The sequence below is a fragment of the Tinamus guttatus genome, unplaced genomic scaffold (assembly GCF_059628265.1).
Source record: "Tinamus guttatus ecotype Peru unplaced genomic scaffold, ASM5962826v1 Tinamus_guttatus_pri_ptg000048l, whole genome shotgun sequence".
In the NCBI taxonomy this organism is placed as follows: domain Eukaryota; kingdom Metazoa; phylum Chordata; class Aves; order Tinamiformes; family Tinamidae; genus Tinamus; species Tinamus guttatus.
In genome coordinates this window covers 12,787,133-12,809,842 of record NW_028288582.1, presented here as the reverse complement: position 1 = coordinate 12,809,842, position 22,710 = coordinate 12,787,133, and the positions used below count along the sequence as shown (strand labels likewise).

Genomic DNA, 22,710 nt, shown 5'->3' with positions numbered 1-22,710 from the left:
GGAGCGGCCGCGGCGCCGCCCCCACGCGCGTCCCCCGCTCAGCGGCCCCGCGCGCCGCCGCCGGCCGCTGCCACCTCGACGGCCGCCATGACACCGCCCCGCGCACCAGCGACACCGCCCGCGCCGTCCAGAGCGCCCCCGCGGCGGCGCAGACGCGTACGCGGCGCCGGAGGATGCCGGGAGAGCGGCGCGCGGGCGGGGCCGCCGGCGTGGGGCCGGCGCACGGCGCCGTCGGGGGCTGCGGGCGGGTTCGCGCGTGGGCGCCCCGGAGCAGCGCGGTTTACCTACCCATCCGCTGCGAGGAGCCGGCCTGTGCCCTTGGCTCTGTAGGGTTTGGTGCCGTTCGCCTGCAGGCTGCGAAATAAAGTACTCAAAAGACCGGGGGAGCGAAACCTCGGGGCAACAACAGAGTTTTCTCTTGTGGAACAGCACCCAAACTTACACTTTATTTATTTATTTTCAATTTAATCCCCCCCGGATGTGCTGTGTCTCCACACACAGCCCCCGCACCTCTGCCGGCTCCTCATGCAGCCCCCCTTTGGGGACACCAAACCCGGCCAGGGTGGCTGAGGTACTTGTCCAGCTGGGAGCCTCTTCATTGGGTTGTGCCCCATGAGCAGCCGTGGTGCCAGCGCCGCGGGAGCCCTACGCCTTCCCCAACAAGCGCTCCTTGGCCCCGGAACGCCGCAGGGGGAGGCCGGGGGCCCAGCCTGCCCGGCCGGCTCTGCCGCCCGCCCGGCACGCGGACAGACCGGGCGCGTCGCCGCGAGCGGGAACGCGGCGCACAGGGGCCCGTGACTCAGGCGGCCCTGGCCTCAGCGCGCAGGGAGCCGCCCGCGATGGCAGCGCGAGCTCCCGCGGGAGGCCGGGCAGGAGCAGCAGCCACGGCCGAAACCGCGGCACCCGCCCGCTGCTGCCGGCGCAGCGCCCTCGCCAGCCGGTGCACAACGCACCGGAATGGGGAAAACACGTAGCGATGCGCTCCGGGGGACAAATGTGCATCCCCATCGGTTTCGGCAATTTTAATTTAAAACATCATTTTAACTTCCGATTAATTCCCTCTTATTAACAGCAATGACAAGAGGCACCCAGGCTACTATCCAGTACTTCCTGCAATTAAGATGGTTGAAAGACTTTGTACAAAGGCTCAGTTTAATATGAAGTTCGGTGTCTGTATGAAATGAAGGGCGTATCATCTGTTCCAATATTGTTTAACTTTTCTTCTCCTTTTTTTTTGGAGAAACTCTTAAATTATTAAATTCAGGGTTATCCTAAAGACTTTTCAAAATATTTGAAGATGATAAAAATATCTCCTCTACTTCATATTATAATGGTGAAGTAAAGCAAGAAGCTAAGACAGTAGCAGGGAGGGTTTTTTTAAGTTATTTTTTCTTGCAAAACTAGAAACTGATGGTTTAACTTTGCAACTTTTTAGCAGATTGACTTCACCTGCTGTTGATAACTGTGCACACAGAAATCACCCACTATGGTTTGTGGGTTAACTGAGCTGCTGATACATTATGCCATACAAGAAAATATGTCCTAGTAGCAAAACAAAAAACATATTAGACTATTTTAAAACTGTAATGCAAACAATTTTGGAAGATGCAGTGTAAATACAACCATCACCAACATCTTCAACTGACAAGGATGTTTTCACATAAATCTTGAAATATCAAGTGATGTTTCAGTATCAGTGATGGCCAAGTCCATATCCAAATATTCAGGTCAAGGGAAAATACTGGAAGCTACAGTCATTCTTATTAAGAAAAGTTTATCAAATACAACCATATATATTATTGCTTATTCACATCTTTTTGGACAGCCTTTTCAAAATACTAACCAGCACTGCTATTACCCATTCAAAGCAATGGCAAATATTTTCAACTTTCTTACTTGTTTCTTTAGTGTTATATCATTTACATGCACAAAATTTAGGAAAAAAAAAGTTTAGTGCCAATAATTTTATATTTAAAGCAGTTTAATGATAGGAAAATATATATATATATAATCCAGATATATATACACACACAATTTATCTGTAGCTGGTATTGATTTCTGAAATACCTTATTAGGTAAGAGGGGGAAAAAAATCCCATTAGGAAACCCTAAATCTGTGTTGTTGTGAATAGAGTGAATTTAATGTAGTAAAAGGTAGAAGCTTCATCAGTGCTTGTACATTTAAAAGACACTATCAAGGTTCTCCTTTGTTCTTGCACTGTAGCATTCAAATATTACACCCTTTTCTTGCCCACTTTATAAGTTTCCTCTCCTGAATTTATACAGTTGAGTGACTGCCCTGGGAAGAAACGTTTTTCCTGACGCACACAGGAAAAAAAAAAAGTTTTGCTAAGTATATTAGAAAACTTACATGTATTTTATTTTGAAAATCTGGAAATAGGGAAGAGCTGAAATTTGCAGGTTAAATACTAAAGCATCCTTTCAATATTTGAATTCATATAGTGCAGGTTAAAAAAGTTTTATAATAAAATAGCTCATACTTTCAGGATGCAAATTTGGACACAAGAAATTTATCCATTTGCAAGTATACCAAGCCTGGGCTTGTTGAAATGTAATAAGTATTAGACTTATTTGATGAACTGATTGTTATGTGTAGGTGGAGAGTGCATATATTCATATCCCCTGTTGTAGTGTTTTTAATGATTTATGAGTAGCTGTGAACATTCTGAACAATTGTTTGCTTAATATAAGATAGCAATGGCTTATCAAATGAGCAATAACTAATTTCACACTGCAAAGCCTGCAAAATAACATGTAAAAGTACATTTAAACTGAAATATATATATATGACACACTACTTTTGCTTGTTAAAAAATATTTGGATGGCACAAGGAGCCCAAGTGCAGGAAAGCAAGCCAGTGTCATAAAGCAGATGAGTTTCAAACTCCTAAGTTTTAACATTTAAAAAATTCACATAAATGACAGCAGCACCGCGCAATAATTGAGTTCAAGCATGACTGCAGTCTGATTGTAAACACTTCTCCCTGCCCTCACTGCAAAAGTATAAAAGCAGTTTACAGAATCATATTTGGAGAACTTCAATTCTGTTAAGATAACCAACACAACTATCACTCACACCCCTTTCTCCTCCGATTTCTATAGGCGGGAAAAACACGAATGATGTCCTATGGACCATTCACTATGAGCAAAAAAGAAAGTAAAGTCTGTTGGATGAGTAAGATTTAATGTTGCTTCAAATACTCCTTTTTTTTTTTTTAATTGCAGTGTAATTATGCTTATTTTAAATAGACTTTATCCTACAGTTACAACAGGAAAAAATCCTTTAGCTTCACTGAATGGGTAACACTAGTAACAGACTCCAACTTGGTAAATACCTTTGGGTTTCCTAGGTCAGCCAAACTGAGAAGTGCTTATTAATAAAAGAAGGCACACTGAGAAAGCGAGATCACCGTTTTATTGACAGCTTCTTGGCAGGTCCACGCGTCTCAAACTTTAGATCTGGGCTATGAAGTGTGCACTGTCAACAGATAAAATTAGTCCTTTCCTTTGGTGCAAGTAACACATACAGCATAAAACATTAGATCTGGACAGACGAAGCAGTTTCACCTACTTGAGTGAATTTGTCATTTCTCCAAATCCATCTGGTATTTGGAGAATGGCACAAAATGGCATGGAATACAGTTAGCCCTGTAATTGATTCATATGGTTGTGACGGAGAATCACAGAATGAATCACAGAATGCCTAAGGTTGGAAGGGATCTCTAGAGATCATCTAGTCCAAACCCCCTGCACACTGAGGCACTCTGTTACTTTATATTCCTTATATATTAAAAAACACTTGGTTGATGGAGTAATTTGAAAAAAGAAATGATGTGAAAATTCAATGCAGACTTCAGTGTTTTATCATTATAAAAAACATGTAATTGTCACTGACTTATATTTAATATGGTTCAACTTTTATTTTTTTTTAGATACAGGAATGCTGTAATATATAGCTATCTAAATGGTAAATTTTTATGATACTCTTGTAACAGAGGATAAGGTACCAAATTCCAAGTATTAATACCAAATAAGTCATAAAAGACTTAAAAGTAAGTCTTAAAAAGCTTTGCCAACATACACCTGCTTATAGAAAGGAGAATCTTATTTCAAAAGTAAGTTTATGGCACAACAAAAGAAGAGAAATTAAAGTTGCAAGCAATTTCCAGACAAGCAAAAAGACGATTCAGTGCTTTACAGATTCCTTCTCCACTTTCAGCTACCTGTAAATTTCAAACTGAAAGTAGAAATTATCCTGAAAAATGCAGCATTTCAAAATGGCATATGCATACATATATATATTTTTAAGCCATAGCTTGGCTTTATTATTTTGATACATTATTTAACATGAGACATTACAGAAGATTAATTATGTGCATAACAGTATCAAGAGTGATTAAAAATAATGCTGTCCCCATGGCAAAATCTGTATCAACTTCCCATACAAGTGGTTCTGCTCACATCAGTGGGAATGCAGCACACACGTAAGGAAAACAGAATTTAGCCCATTTACTATAATAATATTCTAAGCCATCAAGAAATCATTGCTGTAAACAAAACTTTAGTTAGAGGTAAAAGCCCTTTCACATACAGTACTACTCAATGCTGAATTTATGTTTCCCTCTACCCTTCAGTTAATCATAATTTAAATGGTTACAACTGTACAACGACATAATTTTAGGATATTTTGATAAAGAATTTGGGGGTTATTATTTAGAAAGATTATTCTTAGAATGCCTATACTTTTTATGCATTAAGTGGAGTAAACTGGACCTATAAAATATTCCCATATACCTTATATGTAAACAGAATTCATTTTTCAAGCACCATTTAGGATAATTAAATGCATTTGAATTGCTGCACTAGAGTTGAATGTCAAGTTTGGTCACCCTATTACACATTCATCCTGGATATCCAAGTAATTGTCTTACAACCAGTAGAACAAGCTAGCTCCCACACTTTGCTCCCATACTATTTTCCTCAGAATCAGAAATAGCATGATCAAAAAAAAAAAAAGTTAAGGTGCATGTATAAAGGCCATTCCTGAAAAAGCTGCAACGCTGACAGACACCCATAAAAAGCATTTCAGAAAGTACATCCACACAAATATAAATACTCAGTCTTAAAAGAGTTACTTGTACAGGGATCATTTCAAATTGCAGGAATGCACCTCGTGTGTGGCACTGATTTTACAGTTTATGGCACCTAAACCTTACAGTTCTCCTTTCTCCCAGACTCAGTTACAGCTTTATCACTGAGAGGCCAGAATGAAGGACTGAGTATAAATAAAGGAGAGTAAAAGGAAAAAAATAAAACCTCCAGAAACAAAAAGAAACCCAAACCAGAAAGAACTGTTAACTCAACTGATTACATACTACCAATGACAGCAGAGCCAATGACATAAAAAATGCTGCCCAAAGACAAAAAAGGGAAAAAAGCAAGAACCTACTCCCAAAGATCAATCTAAAGAGTTAGTACTTTAGAAAAGTTCCAAGTAAAGACTTGGGACTGAAAGTAAAAGGCAGGAACTCTTACAATGCCAAAGTCATTAAAAGATTCAGGAGTAACAACAATACACTGGAGTTTCCCTTGAATAGTCAAGCACTAAAGTCATGTTTCAGGGTTCAGGTTTCTTCTACAGAGTAGGTTATTTCAGAACTGGATAGCAAGACCAAAATATTGATGTTATCAAAATGCGCCAGAAGAGAAAAAAGAATTAAAAAAACCCCAACAAACAAACAAACAAACAAAACAAAAAAGAGTTAATATACAGAATTCTTTTCCCATCTAAAAAATGTGGATTTTTCCCCCAAAAGGAGCGATTTATAAGTAACATGATTTGCATTTTTGCATAAATGAAAATCACTTGAATTTCTTCCATTTACATACTTGGTGTAGAATTCTTCAAAATAATTTAAACTTGCTTCTTAGTTGCAAGTTACAGCTACCAGCTTTTTACATATATCTAGCGTTGTTCATGTGAACAGTTACTCTTGTGAACAGATGTTCTGTAGTACAAGTGCTTTCGTTTTCTAGGACAGTGCCATCATCTTGGTTTTTGCTGTTTCCTCTAAACCTCTGACTTCTTGCCCTCTCTTTGCATTCCTGCTTCCACAGCTCTGAAATGAACCCTGCTTCTGCAACATCCACACAGTAAGATAATAATGGAGATTTAGTGTTTTTACAACATAGATTATAAAAAAACAAAAAGTGATGTCATTTCTTCTCTTCTGTATTCATGTGGTTTCTAACAGTTTCCAGAGACATATTCATGGCTGCTTGAAGCATGTCTTCTTCACTCATATCACCTCCTGGAGAAAAAGAAATGCATACAATTTATAAACAATTAATAATAAATAGGTAGAGCTAGTGGTCAACTCCATTAGATACCTTCTTTATTCCTTTTGTCCATATCCCCTTACCCCTCCAAAATTCTTAGTGTTGGTCTTCTATTGCTATTATTGAATATTTGGCACTTAGCTTTCCAAGCACAATGTTTGGTCTGCAGTCAGTAACAGATGTTGATTTTGGCTCACATGTACTTAACATAGCTTACATACTACTTTTCTATTAAAAATAGTTCTCATGAATGTTAGATATAGCTTCAGGCTTATGAAATTTTTGTAATGTTTTAATAAAAACCTACAAGTTAATTAGAAAGCAGATTGTTAACACAAATCCCGCTACAGACTGATTTGTGACACACTATGCTCAATGCTAATGAAGCAAAAAGCAAACCCAGAACTGGAGTGGACAGTAGTGCAGCTGTACAGTTTGAAATAGGGTATTTACATTCAACCCATAACTAGCTTTTCAAGAAAGTGATCCTCTCCTCCGCTGTTCAAAAGGGTAACAGTCTGAGCAGCTGGCGCAGGGAGGAAGTAGGTAGACAAGGAGAATGAGACAGCAGGACAAAATAGAATGATGGAAGAAAAACATAACAAAACCAAAAAACCTCTATAGCTGTATCAGTGTTAGAAATAAATTTAAAACACAACACCTGGGTCAGCTTCCAGGGTGCTTGAACTTCTAGTTTGCTTATCATGTAGGTTTTGGGTCTGGTCTTGCTGCCGTAGCTGCTGCCTGAAAGTGTTACAAATTTATAAAAGAATAGAATTAATATCAATATGAGACCTACTTTGTTTTGAGTATCAAATACAGCTATGCCTTTATAGTTTGTAAAACAAACAAAATCTAATCAACAACAACAACCAACTACATTTCCAAACCTGATAAGCAAGACTCTTCTGTTTTTATAACAGACATTCAGTTCAGCATACTACATCTTTTGACAGTCTGAATATCAGTTAAAGCAGAAGAAATTAAACTATCGCAAAATTTTGTAACGGTGGTTTCTAAAAATCATAGAAAGCAAATTTAAAGATTTGGGCATTTTATATATTATAAGCTTATATAGTTTATCATAGACCAAGTCCTTCAAAATACAATTGAGAAATCACAAAGATCTTGTCACTGCTTGTACCATTTTGTCCTAGATTCCTTCTTGGCTCTGACAAAAATATCAACTACACTAAGGTAATCTGAAGTATGGGAACACCCAGTAATTATTTTTTTTTTAATAAACAGAAAAAAATACTTCTATTGTTTTTAGAATTAAGTACTCCCTATAAAAGCAACCCTGTCAAATGTTTACACTTATGTCTTTATTCTTCCTTTTTTTTTTCAGATTTCGCTCTGACAGTATTTCCACCTTACTACAAAGTCTATTTCATTAGAAGGAAGACCAGGAGTGAGAAATATAGGCTACTATTTGCTACAGCAATGCTACTGCACCTAAATCCTTTCAGTTGTTACTTCCACTAACCTCCAGCCATCTATTCTCCCAACATTACATTCCTTTTTTTCCAGAATTCAGATTTCATCAATCTTACCCTCTCACAGAAAGACTAACTTCTCCAACCCCTAGCATTTCTCCTGAGTCTTAATTTGCCCCAACTCTAGAAGAGACAGATGGGTAAAAGCTACAACCATACACCCTTAATATATGAATGTATAGCAGAACACAAGAGTATCACGTAGAGCTCTTTCCCATGATGCACATTACATGCCTCTTCAGCAGAAGCAAAATCTTAGAGTATGAATCTTTTCCTCAAGGAAAATAATTACCAAAATTGTTTACAAGACTTCACGTAAATATATTTATACCATGCCTGTTTTCTTTCATTCACAAGACTGCGAATGCTGCCTTACTAACAGGTCCCCTTTTATTTACATTTTTTCCCAGTCATTACTTAACAGTAACTATTTGGGAATAGTGAAGTTCAGTTTCTATTAAGAAATCTTGTGAAGAGATAAAGGTTAAACGGGACCTGCCTCAGGCAGAAACCGCCACATCACTCCCCCCGCCCCCCAAGAGCACTAAAGACATTTGTTTCCATATGCAATTCAAGTTTCTTTGTGAGCTACTTTACTTTTCAAAATATGCTTCTCTTCTCCTTCGCAGTTCTTCTGAAGAAAATGAGTCTGACTGGCTGGTTTGAGGTGACTGTGGAAAATTCTGCGGTACTGAGTCCAAGAACTCAGTTCGACGACTCCCTAAAAGCAGAACACAACACTTTCTTCCACTAATTACAGCAAAATGAAGTTTGGAAACAGAGTATAATTTAGAACCATCTCCTCAAACTTGACAGGAGGAAAGAGACTTTTGGTAAAATAAGCACCTCGGCCAACTTCACTCATGCTATTTCTACTCACCTTAGGACTGTTTCCCTTGCCTTCTGTCACCAATTTACAATTCATTTCTGCTTTCCATTGATTAATCTTAACATAAAAAGTAGCAACTTTTTGAAAAGTCATAGATACAGAAAAGACTGAATTATTATTCCCTGCCTCAAAGCCAGGCTGTTCAGGGAGCTTGAAGCATGCAGAGGAAGCAGCTCACCAAAAATGTTTTTGGTAGCCACTGTCTCAAAATCGGTTAAAAAATATTACAGAAGACATTTAAATAACCACTGTACCTTGCATACTGAGTTGAATGGCTCTACGAAGATCAGCTTCTTCATCTTCCATATCAATTTCCTGCCTACTTAGGGCCAAAGCTCTTTGAAAATTCTCCTCATCTTCATCTAACATGCTTGTTCCATCAAAAGGTTGGCTAACTTCTACTGCTTGGTCCACATCACTTTTGGGTGGTCTGTAAAGATGATGCATTTAAAACACTGTCAGATAATTAATTTTGTGAGATTTAACAGAAATATTTTGTGCTAGTATAACTCTATTTTGTTTTAAGCTTCAGAAGAAAGTGTTTCTCTTGTGATAATGCCTGGCATGTATTCCCTTTTTTTTTCTACCTGAACAACAAAAGCACAGACTGCATGCATAGCTCTTTCAGCTGTAAGAATGAACACACTGCAAGTCTCAACCAATGCACATATGCTTACAAGACTGCTATACAGGAAAAGAACTATAATGCTATAGAAAAAAACAGTAATATTTTATGTTATTTGAACCTATGCTATTCAGTTTTGCCAGCAGAAAGGAGTGCAGGTGGTCTTTTCCTTAGGAAGCTTTGATTGCTTCACTAAAAACTGTAGGTGCTTTTCACATCTCAACCAAGGAGTTTGTTGTTCTCATGTCACCAATTTACAACATTACATTTTACATACACCAAGTAGAAGAAACACTAATGAACTAACTCCTCTAAAAGCAAAAAGGAGCCTAAGCCTTTTCTTAAATTAGTATGCAATTTATTCGTTATAAAAATGTGACATTAGTTCTTTGCAATAGGTTCTTTGTACTGCTAAGGATGCGTGCTGTATTAGTAATATGGATGACAATCCTGTACCACCACAGCGTTTACGGTGAAATTATGTCAAAACATAGCAATATATAATTTATAATAATGTGGACTTCAGTTATGGGATTATCATGGTTTTCTACTTATAATGGAATGCATAAGATAATCTTAACTGTAAATCTGCTAATATTACCAACAGATGTTAAGATTGATGTACTCCACATCATAAACGGAAAAATACCATTAACTATGCTATTAAAGTCTTCATTATACAATACACACACATAGGAAAACTCAATTCTTCTTACAGGAATTTTTGTACTCAAAAATACTCATTATACTCTACTAATTGGGTACAGCAGTAGTAAACATAACACACTGAAGGCATTTCTAACTACTTCACAGGAGTTCTTGGTAAAAGAAAGGTTTTGTGCCCATGTAGGTATTAGTCCTGGAAACCCATCATGTTTACCATTGTTTAAATGAAATCTTTATTTACCTCTGTTCTCTTGACTGTGCTGTCTCTTCTCCAATTAATTTTGGTCGTTGCATCTGCTGTACCCGAATCATCTGCAATAGCTGATCAGCCTCACAATCTGGTAATTCACCTTTTACCACAAATATGGAATAACCTGAGAAAAATAAATCATAAGTCTACAATATAAGGTGCATGAATAAATACTCTAATATACACACTATACAGAAGACAATGATGCGTGATCTATTACAATATAAGACTCTACCTTTCATTATAAGGACTTCACTATTTCAACCACAAAGCTAAGGGTAATTAACTGAATAGAAAAAGTTCTAATAAATAATCATTATTACCTACTTTTTATTAACGAGATTTAACATCTGCAAATTACTATTACCTTCCTGTTGTAATTGAGCCAAGAAAAGTGCAAGATATGTATCTGATATTAGTTCTGGACCCATCAAGAGAGAGTTCAAGTTAAACCACTGTAATTAAGAAAAAAAAAGGTTTGAGAGAACAAATTAGCATGAAGATTACTTGGTAATCCATTTCTGTACAATGTGGTCATTTTTAATGATGGAATATCTGATTCAATATAGTAAAGTAAGTTATCAAATTGAAAGTTCTTTGAAAAGCACTATGCTGCTCAAGGTTACCCTTTAAATATTTTTCAGCTAACAAGAGATCTGAACCGAGAAAGTTACTACATGCTCTCTCCTACTACTGAACACTGGTACCAGGAAAACAACCATTAAGAAAGGGAAAAAAAATACCCTAAATATAATGCTATAAGAATTCTCAGCCGTAATTTTAAAATATTACTTAATTCTAGTTTTCCATTTGCTCAGAAATTGATATTCAGAAGGAATAAAACCTTCCTAAGTTCACGCTATATCCTTTTACATTAGTAGAGACAGTAAAGTGAAGAACAACTGAAGGCTTTCTGTTAAAGGCATTCTAAAAGGCACTCTAAGCACGTTGCCTTTAATAGTCAGCGATGCTGAAAATAACATTTTCTTTTAATTAAAAAAAATCCTCCCAGAAAATTAAATATTAATCAAAGAAAAATGAACTAAAGTTTAATATGCTGATAACTCACCATAATATTACAATAGGTGAGACTTGAGATAACTCTACACAGATCACTCCCAGTTCCCTGAGCAGGGTGGTGTGTCATTTATAATACTAATACTAAAGAAAAAAAAAGTCAAAATGGATGGAAAGATATTATGCCTTTAAAACTCCACACATTGCACTAAGTTGGAAGATTTTTTTTTAATTCACGATGCCCATTCAATATCATCATATTTTAACAAGGAAAGACCATCTAGAGATGGCAGAAGGAAAATTCAGTCTCCATTAAAAAAAAATATCTAAAATCTATCTGCCCATACTTCCAACAGATACTGATTGTACATATTCATACACTTCCACTTAGGCCCATACTGTAATTCACCTGAAATACAGGCAACTTGCTATCTACCATTCTGCCAGTCACTCACTCAGATATGCTTACTCAAAACAAGTCCTTTGTAGAGCTAGAAAAGGGTAAGAACATAAGAACACCTAGATTGTTGGACAGGAAGAGGAGAGTTAAAAGGTTATGTATGCAAGTATGTGGGACAGATTACACCCAAACATTTAAAAGAGAAAGAGGAAGATTCCAGGAACTTGTTTTGCTATAATTTTAGCAGAGCAGACTTGGGTCAAATCACTATGCCAATCTGATTTGCCTTTTCTTATTGGTTTCTAGATAACAGACACCTTGTGTTGCTTTCACGGCTACAAACCAGAAAAAGACCCCCCCACTCCAACTTAAAGCTTTAAGCTAGAAGGTCAAAATTTCAGCCTACATGGTTGTACGTATAATAAGGAATTTTCCTCATGCTTTTAAGCATTTTCCTTGTAAAAGAAAAAAAAATTATCAGACATACTTTGAAACTAAACCAAAAGAGCAAGCAGTATTCTGTAAGCTTCCCAGCCTAACAGTTCTAATTAAAACTAAACACAAACTTTTTTCCCTCCAGTTAGCTTGAATAATTGTTTCCAGCATAATTCTCCAGAGCTGCCACACTAGCTTCTGCTTCAGTTGAAATTAAGAAGGTTTCCTAAACGATGTTAGCATTCCAGCAACATGAGAACACTGCAAGGTGCTCTTAGGGACTGAGGCAGAGGCTTATTCACAAGTTATAATTTTTGTCTGGATGATAACATATGTGACCACTGTTTGTACTACAGATCAAACAGCTAAATTGACTCCTTTCCACTACTGTAGAGTTTAAAAGCTGATTTTGTGTTTTCTGTAACATAATAATGATGAAAAACCCCACTTACACTCTATGAAAGCTTATGCAGTATGATCCAGAACAACAGTCGGCTACTGAAATAAACATTACATTACATCTTTATAGACACATAGGTGCAGCTCTTGAATAATGATATATGCACCATATATCTGTGGGGAGCCAACCCTTTCCTCAATAATTGCCTCCTGTTTGTAATGCAATTGCTTCAGAAAATTTTCTTAAGTTGGAGAGTTGTGCTTCTACTTTCCTCCAGCCATAAGCCTATGAACAGTCTTAAGTACTGTCAATCATTCATACTAAAATTTCTGATGTAACAATGAACTTTTCCTTATGCCCACCAGCCAGTTGAATGAGCAAAACACTATTGCAATTCATTTTTATAAGGAAAAAGTCAGTGCATTAAAATAAGTCTACATGCTGCAGGGATCCTACACCAAACACATATCTATTTTTCCACACCGGAAAGAAAGGAAGACTTAGACATTAAACGGACTCTACTTGAGATGCAGTTTCCTAGATAAAATTGATAAAAATACCCTAGATAAAGAATTAACCACAGAATCTTTCCCCACACTAACAGTCACAAAAGTCTGCCTTGTAACTTGGCAAAAACTTTTTTTTTTAAAGAGATACAGCTAAATCAAATGCCAGCAAAAGCCTCCAAAAGGCCAACAAATGGTCTCACTGCAACCATTTTTTCCACCCCCAACTCTGAAGTCAATTTTTAAATAAAAAAAAGACAATGTCACCTGTTTTCCTAACTTTCGAACTGTAAACCAGTGTTCCTTATAATTACAAATAAATGATTTTTCATTTCTGTAAAAAGAAAAACAAAAGGTATAGATAAAATTAAATATTCTAATATTTGAGCGCATCATAAAGTTTAAATTATTTGCTATCACTAATTTAAACGTAAATACTAAAACACAACTGTTGAGGTACAGAATATTTATACTGCTTTCATAACTTAAAATATGCAGGTAGTTGTCTTTTCCTGTAATGTTGACATTACTGAAACCTCAGTATGCCTGTGATACCAGTTACCCAGATGCCATGAAGACACAAGAGAAGAGATGCTTGAGTACACCCCCAGAAATAAAAATAATAATAAAAAAAATGGCAGAAGGGATAAAAACTAATCATCAGTATATAACAGGGCTTGAAACAGTGATTTTAAAGAAACAGAGTTAGAATATATTTATTTTCAGCATTTTTATTCTGTTAAATGAAAGCAGAACACAAAAAAAAAGGGAAAAAAAGTCTTACATAGGGTCAATTCCCAGTCTCTGATACTCTGGACTGTTGAAAAGGATTAGTTCCAAACCCCAAACTTTCAAGGCATTGCTTATAACCTGTCAAAAAATAGCACTTTTTGAGTTAAAACAGCTTAAATAACATAATCAATTTAGCTACTATAAAAAAATACTGGTTTTCATAAAAGTGATTTCAAAATATCATTATGAGAAAGGAAACCTCAGAATCATATTATTCATTTTTTCCCTTTATGCAGATCACAGTGCTAACTCTGTAAGCACTGCCAAGGGCTTGACAGTCTAAACTTTGAGAAAAACTCAGCTGTGTTTTTTCACCTGCTGCCTATGGAAGTCAAAGGACTGCCCCTGAAGTAGTTACAAAAAGCAACCAAAAAAGGCAAATTTATTGCCAGCAGAGGTGATTTCACAATTCAGGGGTCCATATTTCTTTAAGTCTTCAAGGGCCCACAAATAATTGCAAAGTAATAGTAAACACTAATGGTCAACACACTGAAGACTTAGAAATCCATTACTTCCCTACCCCATGAGGTGAAAAGACTGATGGCATTTAAAATGTGTTAAAAGATAATATATATTTTATGAAGAAAAAATGTTACAGTGTACAGACATGCTTACTTGAATTGAGAAGTATCCACTATCATCCATATTTACAGAAGGCTGCTGCTCAATTTGAGGTTGGAAGAGAGAAGAAGGAAAAAAAAGATATAAGCATAAAAGGTCAGCAAAAATCAACTTTAAGAATACAGAAAACTGCACACACTTAAAGCAACGACTAAATACATCCTATTCTTTAAGGCTGATTACAATGCCCAAATATGCTTATTAATAAAAAGCGCAAACCTTCAAATTAGAAATGCTCAGTGCTTAGAAGCGAGACAGGCACCAGAACTTCTGTTCCCATCTCTGCCACTGGCTTACTCTGACAAAAGGCAAATCTCTCATCCTTCTCGCCATGCCTGACCTCCCTACCTGTAAGATGGAGATAATATGTCTTTTATAGAATTACCGTAAAACTTCATAGCAAACTTTGAAAATGCCAAGTCTGAGATGATGGGAAAAAAAATAAAAATAAAAAAGCTATCCTGATATAAATTGAATAAATTCGAGTCCTGAGAAATAAACCTTCTATAACTGTGCAAAAATATCAAGTATATGCTACACAATACTGTAGCATATACTTGATTGAACAGTATTGAAACAATACTGTTTTCATGAAAACAAATGACCAATGTGAATTTTAAAATACTTTACCTGTAAAAATGTTCTGTATTCTTCACTGGACATTCCTCCCTCTGCCATTCTCATTCTTTCTTCCTCATCCAGCTGCTGTGCAATTGAGGATAACTCAACAGGACTAAAATACTCTCCTTGGAGCAAATTATTCAGACAGTGCTGAGCACACAAGGAGCCTTCTTGCTAACATTGGAAAACAAAGCAAAAATACACAAATGCCACTTTAGTGGTCTGGAAATTTTGCTTCAACCATTTCATTCTGGGAAACTCCTCTCTTCCCCATAAATGCAGTATTTTCTTCAGATATATTAATCCGAAAGCTTTAGAATAAACACACACACACAAACCCCTTCAGCTTAACAGATCCTCTTCACATAGTACAGAAGAGAAATAAATTCAAAGTAAAAATGCTGTTTTAGAAAGCGATGTAAAGATAGCCTATGGCAAAGTCACATAAAGACTTTCGGACCAGCAGGACAACAGATTCTGTCCTCTTCAAAACCACCACAACTTCGAAAATGAAACCTTTTTGATCTCTAGCTGCCAGTGACAAAAGTTCTCTGTAAAACATATTCTTGTGCCATTAAACTTTCCTTCCATGCCGGGTATGACTACCAGCAATCTGCTCTCCATATGTGGCTAAGGAAATGCAGGCCATTAAGATTTTGAAGAGATTTAAAAGCATACAGACACAGAATTTTCTTTCATTTCAGGTTACTCACCCAATTCAGGTTATAACCAGTTCATTTACTGCTGAGAAAGTCATTAGAAGCTGGAAGAGCACTAAAGCCTGTTTTCTGCATCAAGTTTATAAAAAGGAACTGCGTAAAAGAAGTTAAAACCTACTGATCTTAGAAGTGGAAATGATGAGAAAAAAAATTAAACAACAAAAATATTTTTGTTCATCAACTATTTATATGCAAAATTTTTAGATGTTTTAGTGTTTAGTGCAGTGGTTTAGTGTTTTAGATCTTTAGTGAAAGATAAACTGTTATCTTTCAAAAAAAAAAAAAAAAACTTTCAGCAACTAAAGAAATAACTAAACCACAAATGCATGATAAGGTAAATATCAGTTTTGAAATCCATGTTTCATCTTCACCATTTTAATCAATACTCCCTATTTTTAAGAACTCGAATGTTCACGCACTTTGCAGAGTAAAAGCAAAAACAAAACCCTCATTCAGACAAAATCGAAACGCCCAAACCCCAAAAGCACTCTTCAAACTTCTGTGACAGTAAAGCAGGAATCTCAAAGAATTTCCTTTACTCCAGATTGCAAGTTTTCCTAGGGCTTCATCACTCAACTAGGCAATTAGTTAAGGCTAGACGAGCTGTACAGGCTGGGACCCAAATGGACTTCAGAAACTTCCATCTGCACAGGCCCCTGAGCTCCTGTTTTCCCCAGCAAGATACCCTGGACTCCCCACCAGCCCCCAGCCCTCAAGGATCATGTGGACCCTCCTGTTAGTCATATCAGACTACTCAAGCACAGGAACGGGCTTAGGAATCCCAGGTTTCTCCACCAAAACTGCATGAAGCTGATTTAGTAACAAAGGGAGGCTAAGGTCTTTGAGAAGGAGTTGTATGACATTTTAAAATATCAGTTTCACTGAAGTGACATTTCTGTATCTGTGCAGAAAAAGTTTGATCTTAAAACATTATTTTCATATGCATGACTTGTCCGTACTAAGGGTAAGAGCAGAAAAATGATCTTATGGTTTGTAAGAAAAGTTAAGTTTTCTTTGTGTGCAGACAACACACACAATATCTTTCCATAATCTGAAATCTTGCTAGAACCAATATTGATATAAAACCGCTGTGCTGCTTTCAGCATTTTCAAACACTTGTATTGCATACAAGCAAGGGCCAAATTTTAAGATAGGGGCTCCTAAAGCCTGGAAGGGACCTACTTTGGGCATCTGCCATCCTCCTGTAAAAGATGTCACATTGCTTAGGTCTTTGTTTTGTTAGAGGCATTTATTTCATGCCTTAGCTATTTAAATTCAAAATGATGGGGTGTACAAGTGATGCACATGCACATTTAACATTCTCAGCATCTGGTCAGGAACTGAAATAGTGCACTTGATGTAATAAAATACCTCTTAAAGGGACAAAAAAAAAAGGACATGGCAGTTGAGTCAAGTTTTTTTTCCCCCCTAGAATAATAATTACAAGAAAATAAAACAAACTTGAGTACAAAGTATTTTTAAGACACGGCCATGCACCTTAACAACTGCTCAATCACCTTACTAAAGCATAACTACATCACATTCAAGACACCTCCGAAACATTAAAACTAACAAAACAAACAAACAAACAAAACCCCCAAAAACCCCACCCACCCCACAATAAGAACCTGTGGTAACTACAAACAGGAGTTGGTTTGCAACTTCAGCTGTTTTGTGCTCTGTCATTTTTAGCCTTAGTAGGGTTTTATTATTCTAAATCGACAAAGAAATTTGCTCAAAAATCCTTTAAGTTACTACTTTCTCACATGAGAAGTTTGACTACATGACAGGAAAGTACACTTATTTTGAACTTGTTATTTCCAAGCCTGGACTGTAAACCAGGGTCAGTATCACAGCTGCACAGGATGGCTGGGCTCAGAGAGCAGAAGTCTGTAAGCACTTGTGTTAAACAGCTGCTGCTGGGAGGATCCCAAGCCAGCCTGAAAAAGCCTATATGAATTTCATAACATTCAAGTTTCCTTTATAAAGTTATTCAGTTCGCTTGCTTGGGCACGGTTTATAAGAGCTAGGATTATTTTAACATAATAAAGATATTGAGACAGTAAAAAAAAAATCAGCAAGCAGACAGCAGCACCCCAACAGCACTGAAGCACCCACAACTGTGACTTTGGAAGCTAGACAAGCCCGAGAGCCAAGAGAAGGAGTTTTTCTCTAAACCAGGAAAAAGCTGCTTGGCGCACAAGAGTGCTGCGCACAAACTAGGACTTCCTTAACAGCCCAACCCAGCTCAGGGAAGTGGTGGGAGATCACAACAAGAAGAGCTGGGGATGGGCCTGGCTGCGCTGCCCCTCGCACCGGCGCCTCGGCCAGCAAACTCACAAGCATAAGGAGCTTGGGCCTTTCAGTGCTCTCCCGAGCTCAAGCCCCTTTCTAAGGGCACGAGAAGGAAAGTCACTGTGCGAGAGGAAGCGAAGCACCGTTCCCGAGCCTCCCCGACCCCCAGGTCGGCATTCTCCCTGCCACGGGGCCAGCGCCGGGCCCAGGACCAGCCGAGAGGACGCCCCGGAGCCGCCGCCGCGGAGGGGGAAGGCCAAAGACAACACCCACTCACCCGCTCGTGGAAGATGGACTCCATGTTTATTGTGAACGGCCAGCGCCCTCCGCTGCACGTGACCCACCACGACCAATCAACGCCCGCGCCCCGCCGCCCATCCGCGCGGAGCTCCCTCGCCCGACCGCGGCGGCGCCCCCTGGCGGCCGGGAGGCCCCGCCGCGCCGCGGAGCCTCCCCCGCGCCCGGGGAGCTCCCAGTCCCTGGAGAACATTCAGGGACTGCCTCCAGGAGCAGGTTTCGCTGCTGCTCTTACTGCCCGTCAGTCCTCTCCACCTTCCCGTCCTATCACAAAGCCACTGCGTCGCCACTGCTCACATCCCAAAGAAACACAGCTAAACAGAAATCTAAAGAGAAAACGGTTCAGATGCAAATAAAAACATATTAGACATTTTCCACTGCATTTTGGATATACATTAAATACACATGCTGTCTCGCTATGAGCTATAAATACTTCTATACCATATAGATTAATAACAACATACATGCTTTCTTTTATATTTTCTCTTTATTACATAAGTTTTCCCCCCTCTTTCAGAGTATGACTTCTGGGGTCAAAGGTTTCTGAACAGGACATAGTCACTTACTAGTCACGTAATTATCTTTCAAATAGGAAGACTGAAAATTAAACTAGCAGAGATGTATCCCAGGTGTTCCTTTCTGTAGCTTATATGTTCTCTCAAGAATAAAAACCGTAATTCTGTTCTTTGAAGTTATTATGTAAGTTGATAAATCAAGCGAAGCTCTTTCCCATTCCATCAGCAGCTTCTATTTCCATGTAGTTTCTTCACCAGGTTTCAGTTCTCTGTATAGAAAGGAGAATAAAATTAGGATAATTTCTGTAGAATACTTACTAATAAATGCAAGTTCTAATAATGAGAAAAGACCTTGATATAAATATTAATTGCTACAGAAACAGTGATTGAGATTTGTATTGAGCATAACAAATAAATTTTACTTTCCTTCAAAGTGTTGTCAGTTATTTTCTTCACTATGAATTAGGTTTTCTCTTTTTCTTTCCAAAGCTTCAAAAAATTGAGTTCAATTAGTTTAAGTGGGAGCACTGAACAGGTAATGCCTAATACGTTAATGATTTTTTTTGCATAACAGAGTACCTACTTATTTTGAATAGAAAAAAAAACCCATGAATTTTATAGGAGCAAAATTAGGTGAAAAGTCGCGAGAAGTTCTTGCAACCTATTGAAACGCCCATGCAACTTAACCACTGATGGCCGTGAGGAAAGTGCTAATCTATAGTGCCACGAACAGTGCTGTTACCTTATTTTCTTACTCAAAGTGACACTAAAGTAAAAAAGTCATCTGCATACCATGTATGCCAACATTACTACTTTTCTTCCAATCTGTGATAGATTAGAATTATTAGTTATGCAAAATGGTTTTTTCTGTAGTTTAGGGAACTCTACAACTTTACACAGACTGAAGAGATCAGATCTAGATGAAGCAAATATTGTTACCTCAATTCTCCCTAAAAAGTGAGCCAGCAAGCATGGGCTACAGTCAAATGCTCAGTAAAGCCACAGCAGCTGCTAACATTAAACATTTTAAATACAGATGTTGAGTTAATTTTAAAAATATAATTATTTAAATAACATGAATTTATGAAAGTATTTACATGCTAATAGATGTTGTCACAGTTTTAAACTTAAGACAAATTTTTGCTACAATACACCAAGAAGGTTTAAATTAAAGGAAAAACAAACAAACACTATGTACTTCTGCAAAGGTGTTAGAACCAAGATAAGCTTTGCGCATTTCGTGATTAAGCATTTGACAGCAATTAATATAATTAACAACCTTTGGAAAGCTAAAGCCTTTTCTGCCAAAGTTAAAATATATTCCTTTTCCTCTTTGACTTCAAATCAATCCATTCATTAAAATGGAAAACTAGCAGGAAGCTAAAAGAGGTCACTTTGATTTTCAATACACAAATAATAAAATGAAAGAGGTTGCACTTCCCCACCTGTAGATTCATCAAGGACATGGAGAACAAGTAATTTCATATCTATAGACTACTCTCCTAACTTAGAAAGTTACTTTTAAATTATGTTTATAGCTCTGAACCTGTTTATCACATTTAACATTATTCTGTTACGTAAACCTTGTCAGAGCTCTGGTATTCTGCTTTAGAGGACTTAAGCAAAGGAAAGAAGAATGGTTTCGAGGTCCTCTCCTTTTCACATGCTTTCGCCAAGTCTAAGGTATAGAAAAATCCTATCTTATATATTCTGCTTCAAAATACAGATTACACTTATGTTTGGAGGGGTATTTTTATTTCTATCTTTCAGGATTACTAGTAGCATTGCAAATAGTGTTATTTTTATTTTAAAAGGAACCGTGCTAACAGGGACAATTCCTGTACAGTGACAACTAAGATGTCCATGGTAATTCCATGTAATCCCAAGTAATTCTATGGTAATTGCAGTGTAAAGGGTGAAGTACAATGACAGTAAAAGTTTTATCTGTTTTTGAAGATTTTTTTTCATAGAAATGTTTCTTGTTTATCTGCATATTAAGTTTCTTTTTACTTTTTGGTTTTGAGTTTATGTAGTACATCCCCTTAGTAAGTCTATTTACATATAAAGTGTCCTAAGGTCTACTAATCCTTCCATTTGTTTACTTTGTTTTCAAGAACAACATTTATCTAAGAATAGCTACTTTAAGTTAATTATTTCAACTAACTGGTCAAACAGACAGAACTCTATACTTTTTTTTTTTTTCCACAACTAACAGCACTAAAATGGAGCCTAAAGCCCAGATTTTCAGTAAGCATTTGTGACCCAAAACCCTTAATGAAGGTTGACTGATGCTTTTACGGAATTTTTTCCCTTAATATTTTGACAGCATTACCTTGATATATATATGTATATATACTTAAGACTGTCAAAAGGAATAGAAACACTTTTAAAATCTACTTTGCAAAACAACATATATATGTTATGAAATGGTATCATAAACAAACCTTCTGTATAGCAAGCTCTTGTTTCTGAAGGTTGACAGCTTTTCATCATTCACTCTGTCCAGGTAACACCCAATCACAAATCCGAGGGGCACAAAGATGTGAACCCAGTGGTTACGGACAGCTTGCATGAAATTCACCATGGCTGCTGCAAAGAGAAGTGCAGCAGAGCAGAGTTACCGAGAAAGCTGCACAGGGAAACTGCTGCAACGAAATGCCTCCAGCCTTACATGCTGGTATAATATCATCGCCAGGGATAATAAATGCATGAGGGCCGTCAGACCCTTCATGCAAGACAAACGCTCAGAAACAGCCACGGCTAGCTGTGCTGCTGGGAAACAGCATTTTACCCCGCAGCAGGGCAGCGGACATTCTCCATGTACCGCTGAGCTAACAGAACCATCTACCCAGGCCGCGCCGCCCGCGCCAGGGCCCTCGGGGCCGGTGCGGATCGGCCGCCTCTCAGGCCGCCGCCATGGCGGCCGCGCCGCTGCCCGCTGCAGGGTCCCGAGGAGCCGCTGCCCGCCGCAGGGAGCGCCCCGAGGCGCCGCTGCGGACCCGCCGCCCCTGTCCCCGCGACCGTTACCCCGTCCCCGTCCCCGTTACCGCCGCTGCCGCCGGCCCCGCGCAGCGGCCACACCAAGGGCAACGGGCGCGCGCACCGACGCAGCCCACTGCGGGCTCGGAGCGGAGGGGAGGCCCACTCTCCCCCCGCGGCAGCCGTGAGATGGTGCCGCCCGCCTGCAAACACCGCCGCGCTCTCCCGCCGCCGTGTCCCCGCCCCTCTCAAGATGGCGGCGGGCATGGCGGCCGGCTGAGACGGCGGGTGCGCGCCCTGCCGCGCTCCGCCGAGGCCCGCGGAGCAGGTAGCGGCGTCCGGCCGCCCGGGAGGGCCCTGGGCCCGGCCTTGTCGCGGGCTTCCCTTCCCTCTGCTCCCTTCTCCGCGCCTGCTTCCTGCCCGTCAGGAGCCGGGGCCGCGTCGTGCCGGGGAAGAGAAGGGAAGGGGAGGTGGCCAGGCCGGGCCGGGCCGCCCCTGGGGCCGCTGTCGAACGAGGGGCTGCGGCCTGGCAGAGCGGAGCCAGTGCCCCCGGGCCGGCCCCGCCAGGCGGGAGTCACCGCGCGCTGGCCACCCCCAGGGCAGCTCCTGTGCTGTGCAAGGCTCTGTGTCCTTAGGCTGTGAGGAGAAAAAAATCCCTTTAGGCAGATTAAAACTGTCTATTTTATTGTTTTCTGCCCGTTTTAAAACGCGATGAATCTAAAGAGAGGTAATAACTAACAACCAGGTGTAGTATGTGAGATAGTACATAACAACTGTTGCTCTCCATGCCCTTAGAAATGCAGTAAGTTAGAGGTAGATCTAAATAA

At 39.0% G+C, this 22,710-nt stretch overlaps 2 protein-coding genes across 2 annotated transcripts; both read right to left on the bottom strand.

The window, feature by feature from the left end:
• Positions 1–6,125: 6,125 nt before the first annotated feature.
• Positions 6,126–18,412, bottom strand: ATXN3 (ataxin 3). Its single transcript, XM_088539744.1, has 11 exons — positions 18,370–18,412; positions 15,088–15,252; positions 14,452–14,496; positions 13,829–13,914; positions 13,312–13,378; positions 10,654–10,741; positions 10,278–10,410; positions 9,000–9,175; positions 8,454–8,577; positions 7,022–7,104; positions 6,126–6,332 (listed from the first exon to the last, which is right to left on the bottom strand). The coding sequence occupies exons 1-11, from the start codon at positions 18,391–18,393 to the stop codon at positions 6,238–6,240; spliced, it is 1,086 nt and encodes a 361-aa protein (XP_088395870.1). The 5' UTR covers positions 18,394–18,412; the 3' UTR covers positions 6,126–6,237.
• Positions 18,413–19,005: 593 nt separating this feature from the next.
• On the bottom strand, positions 19,006–22,014 carry NDUFB1 (NADH:ubiquinone oxidoreductase subunit B1). Its single transcript, XM_088538845.1, has 3 exons — positions 21,952–22,014; positions 21,349–21,493; positions 19,006–19,173 (listed from the first exon to the last, which is right to left on the bottom strand). Exons 2-3 carry the CDS (start codon positions 21,486–21,488, stop codon positions 19,137–19,139), a joined length of 177 nt encoding a protein of 58 aa, XP_088394971.1. The 5' UTR covers positions 21,489–21,493; positions 21,952–22,014; the 3' UTR covers positions 19,006–19,136.
• Positions 22,015–22,710: the final 696 nt, after the last annotated feature.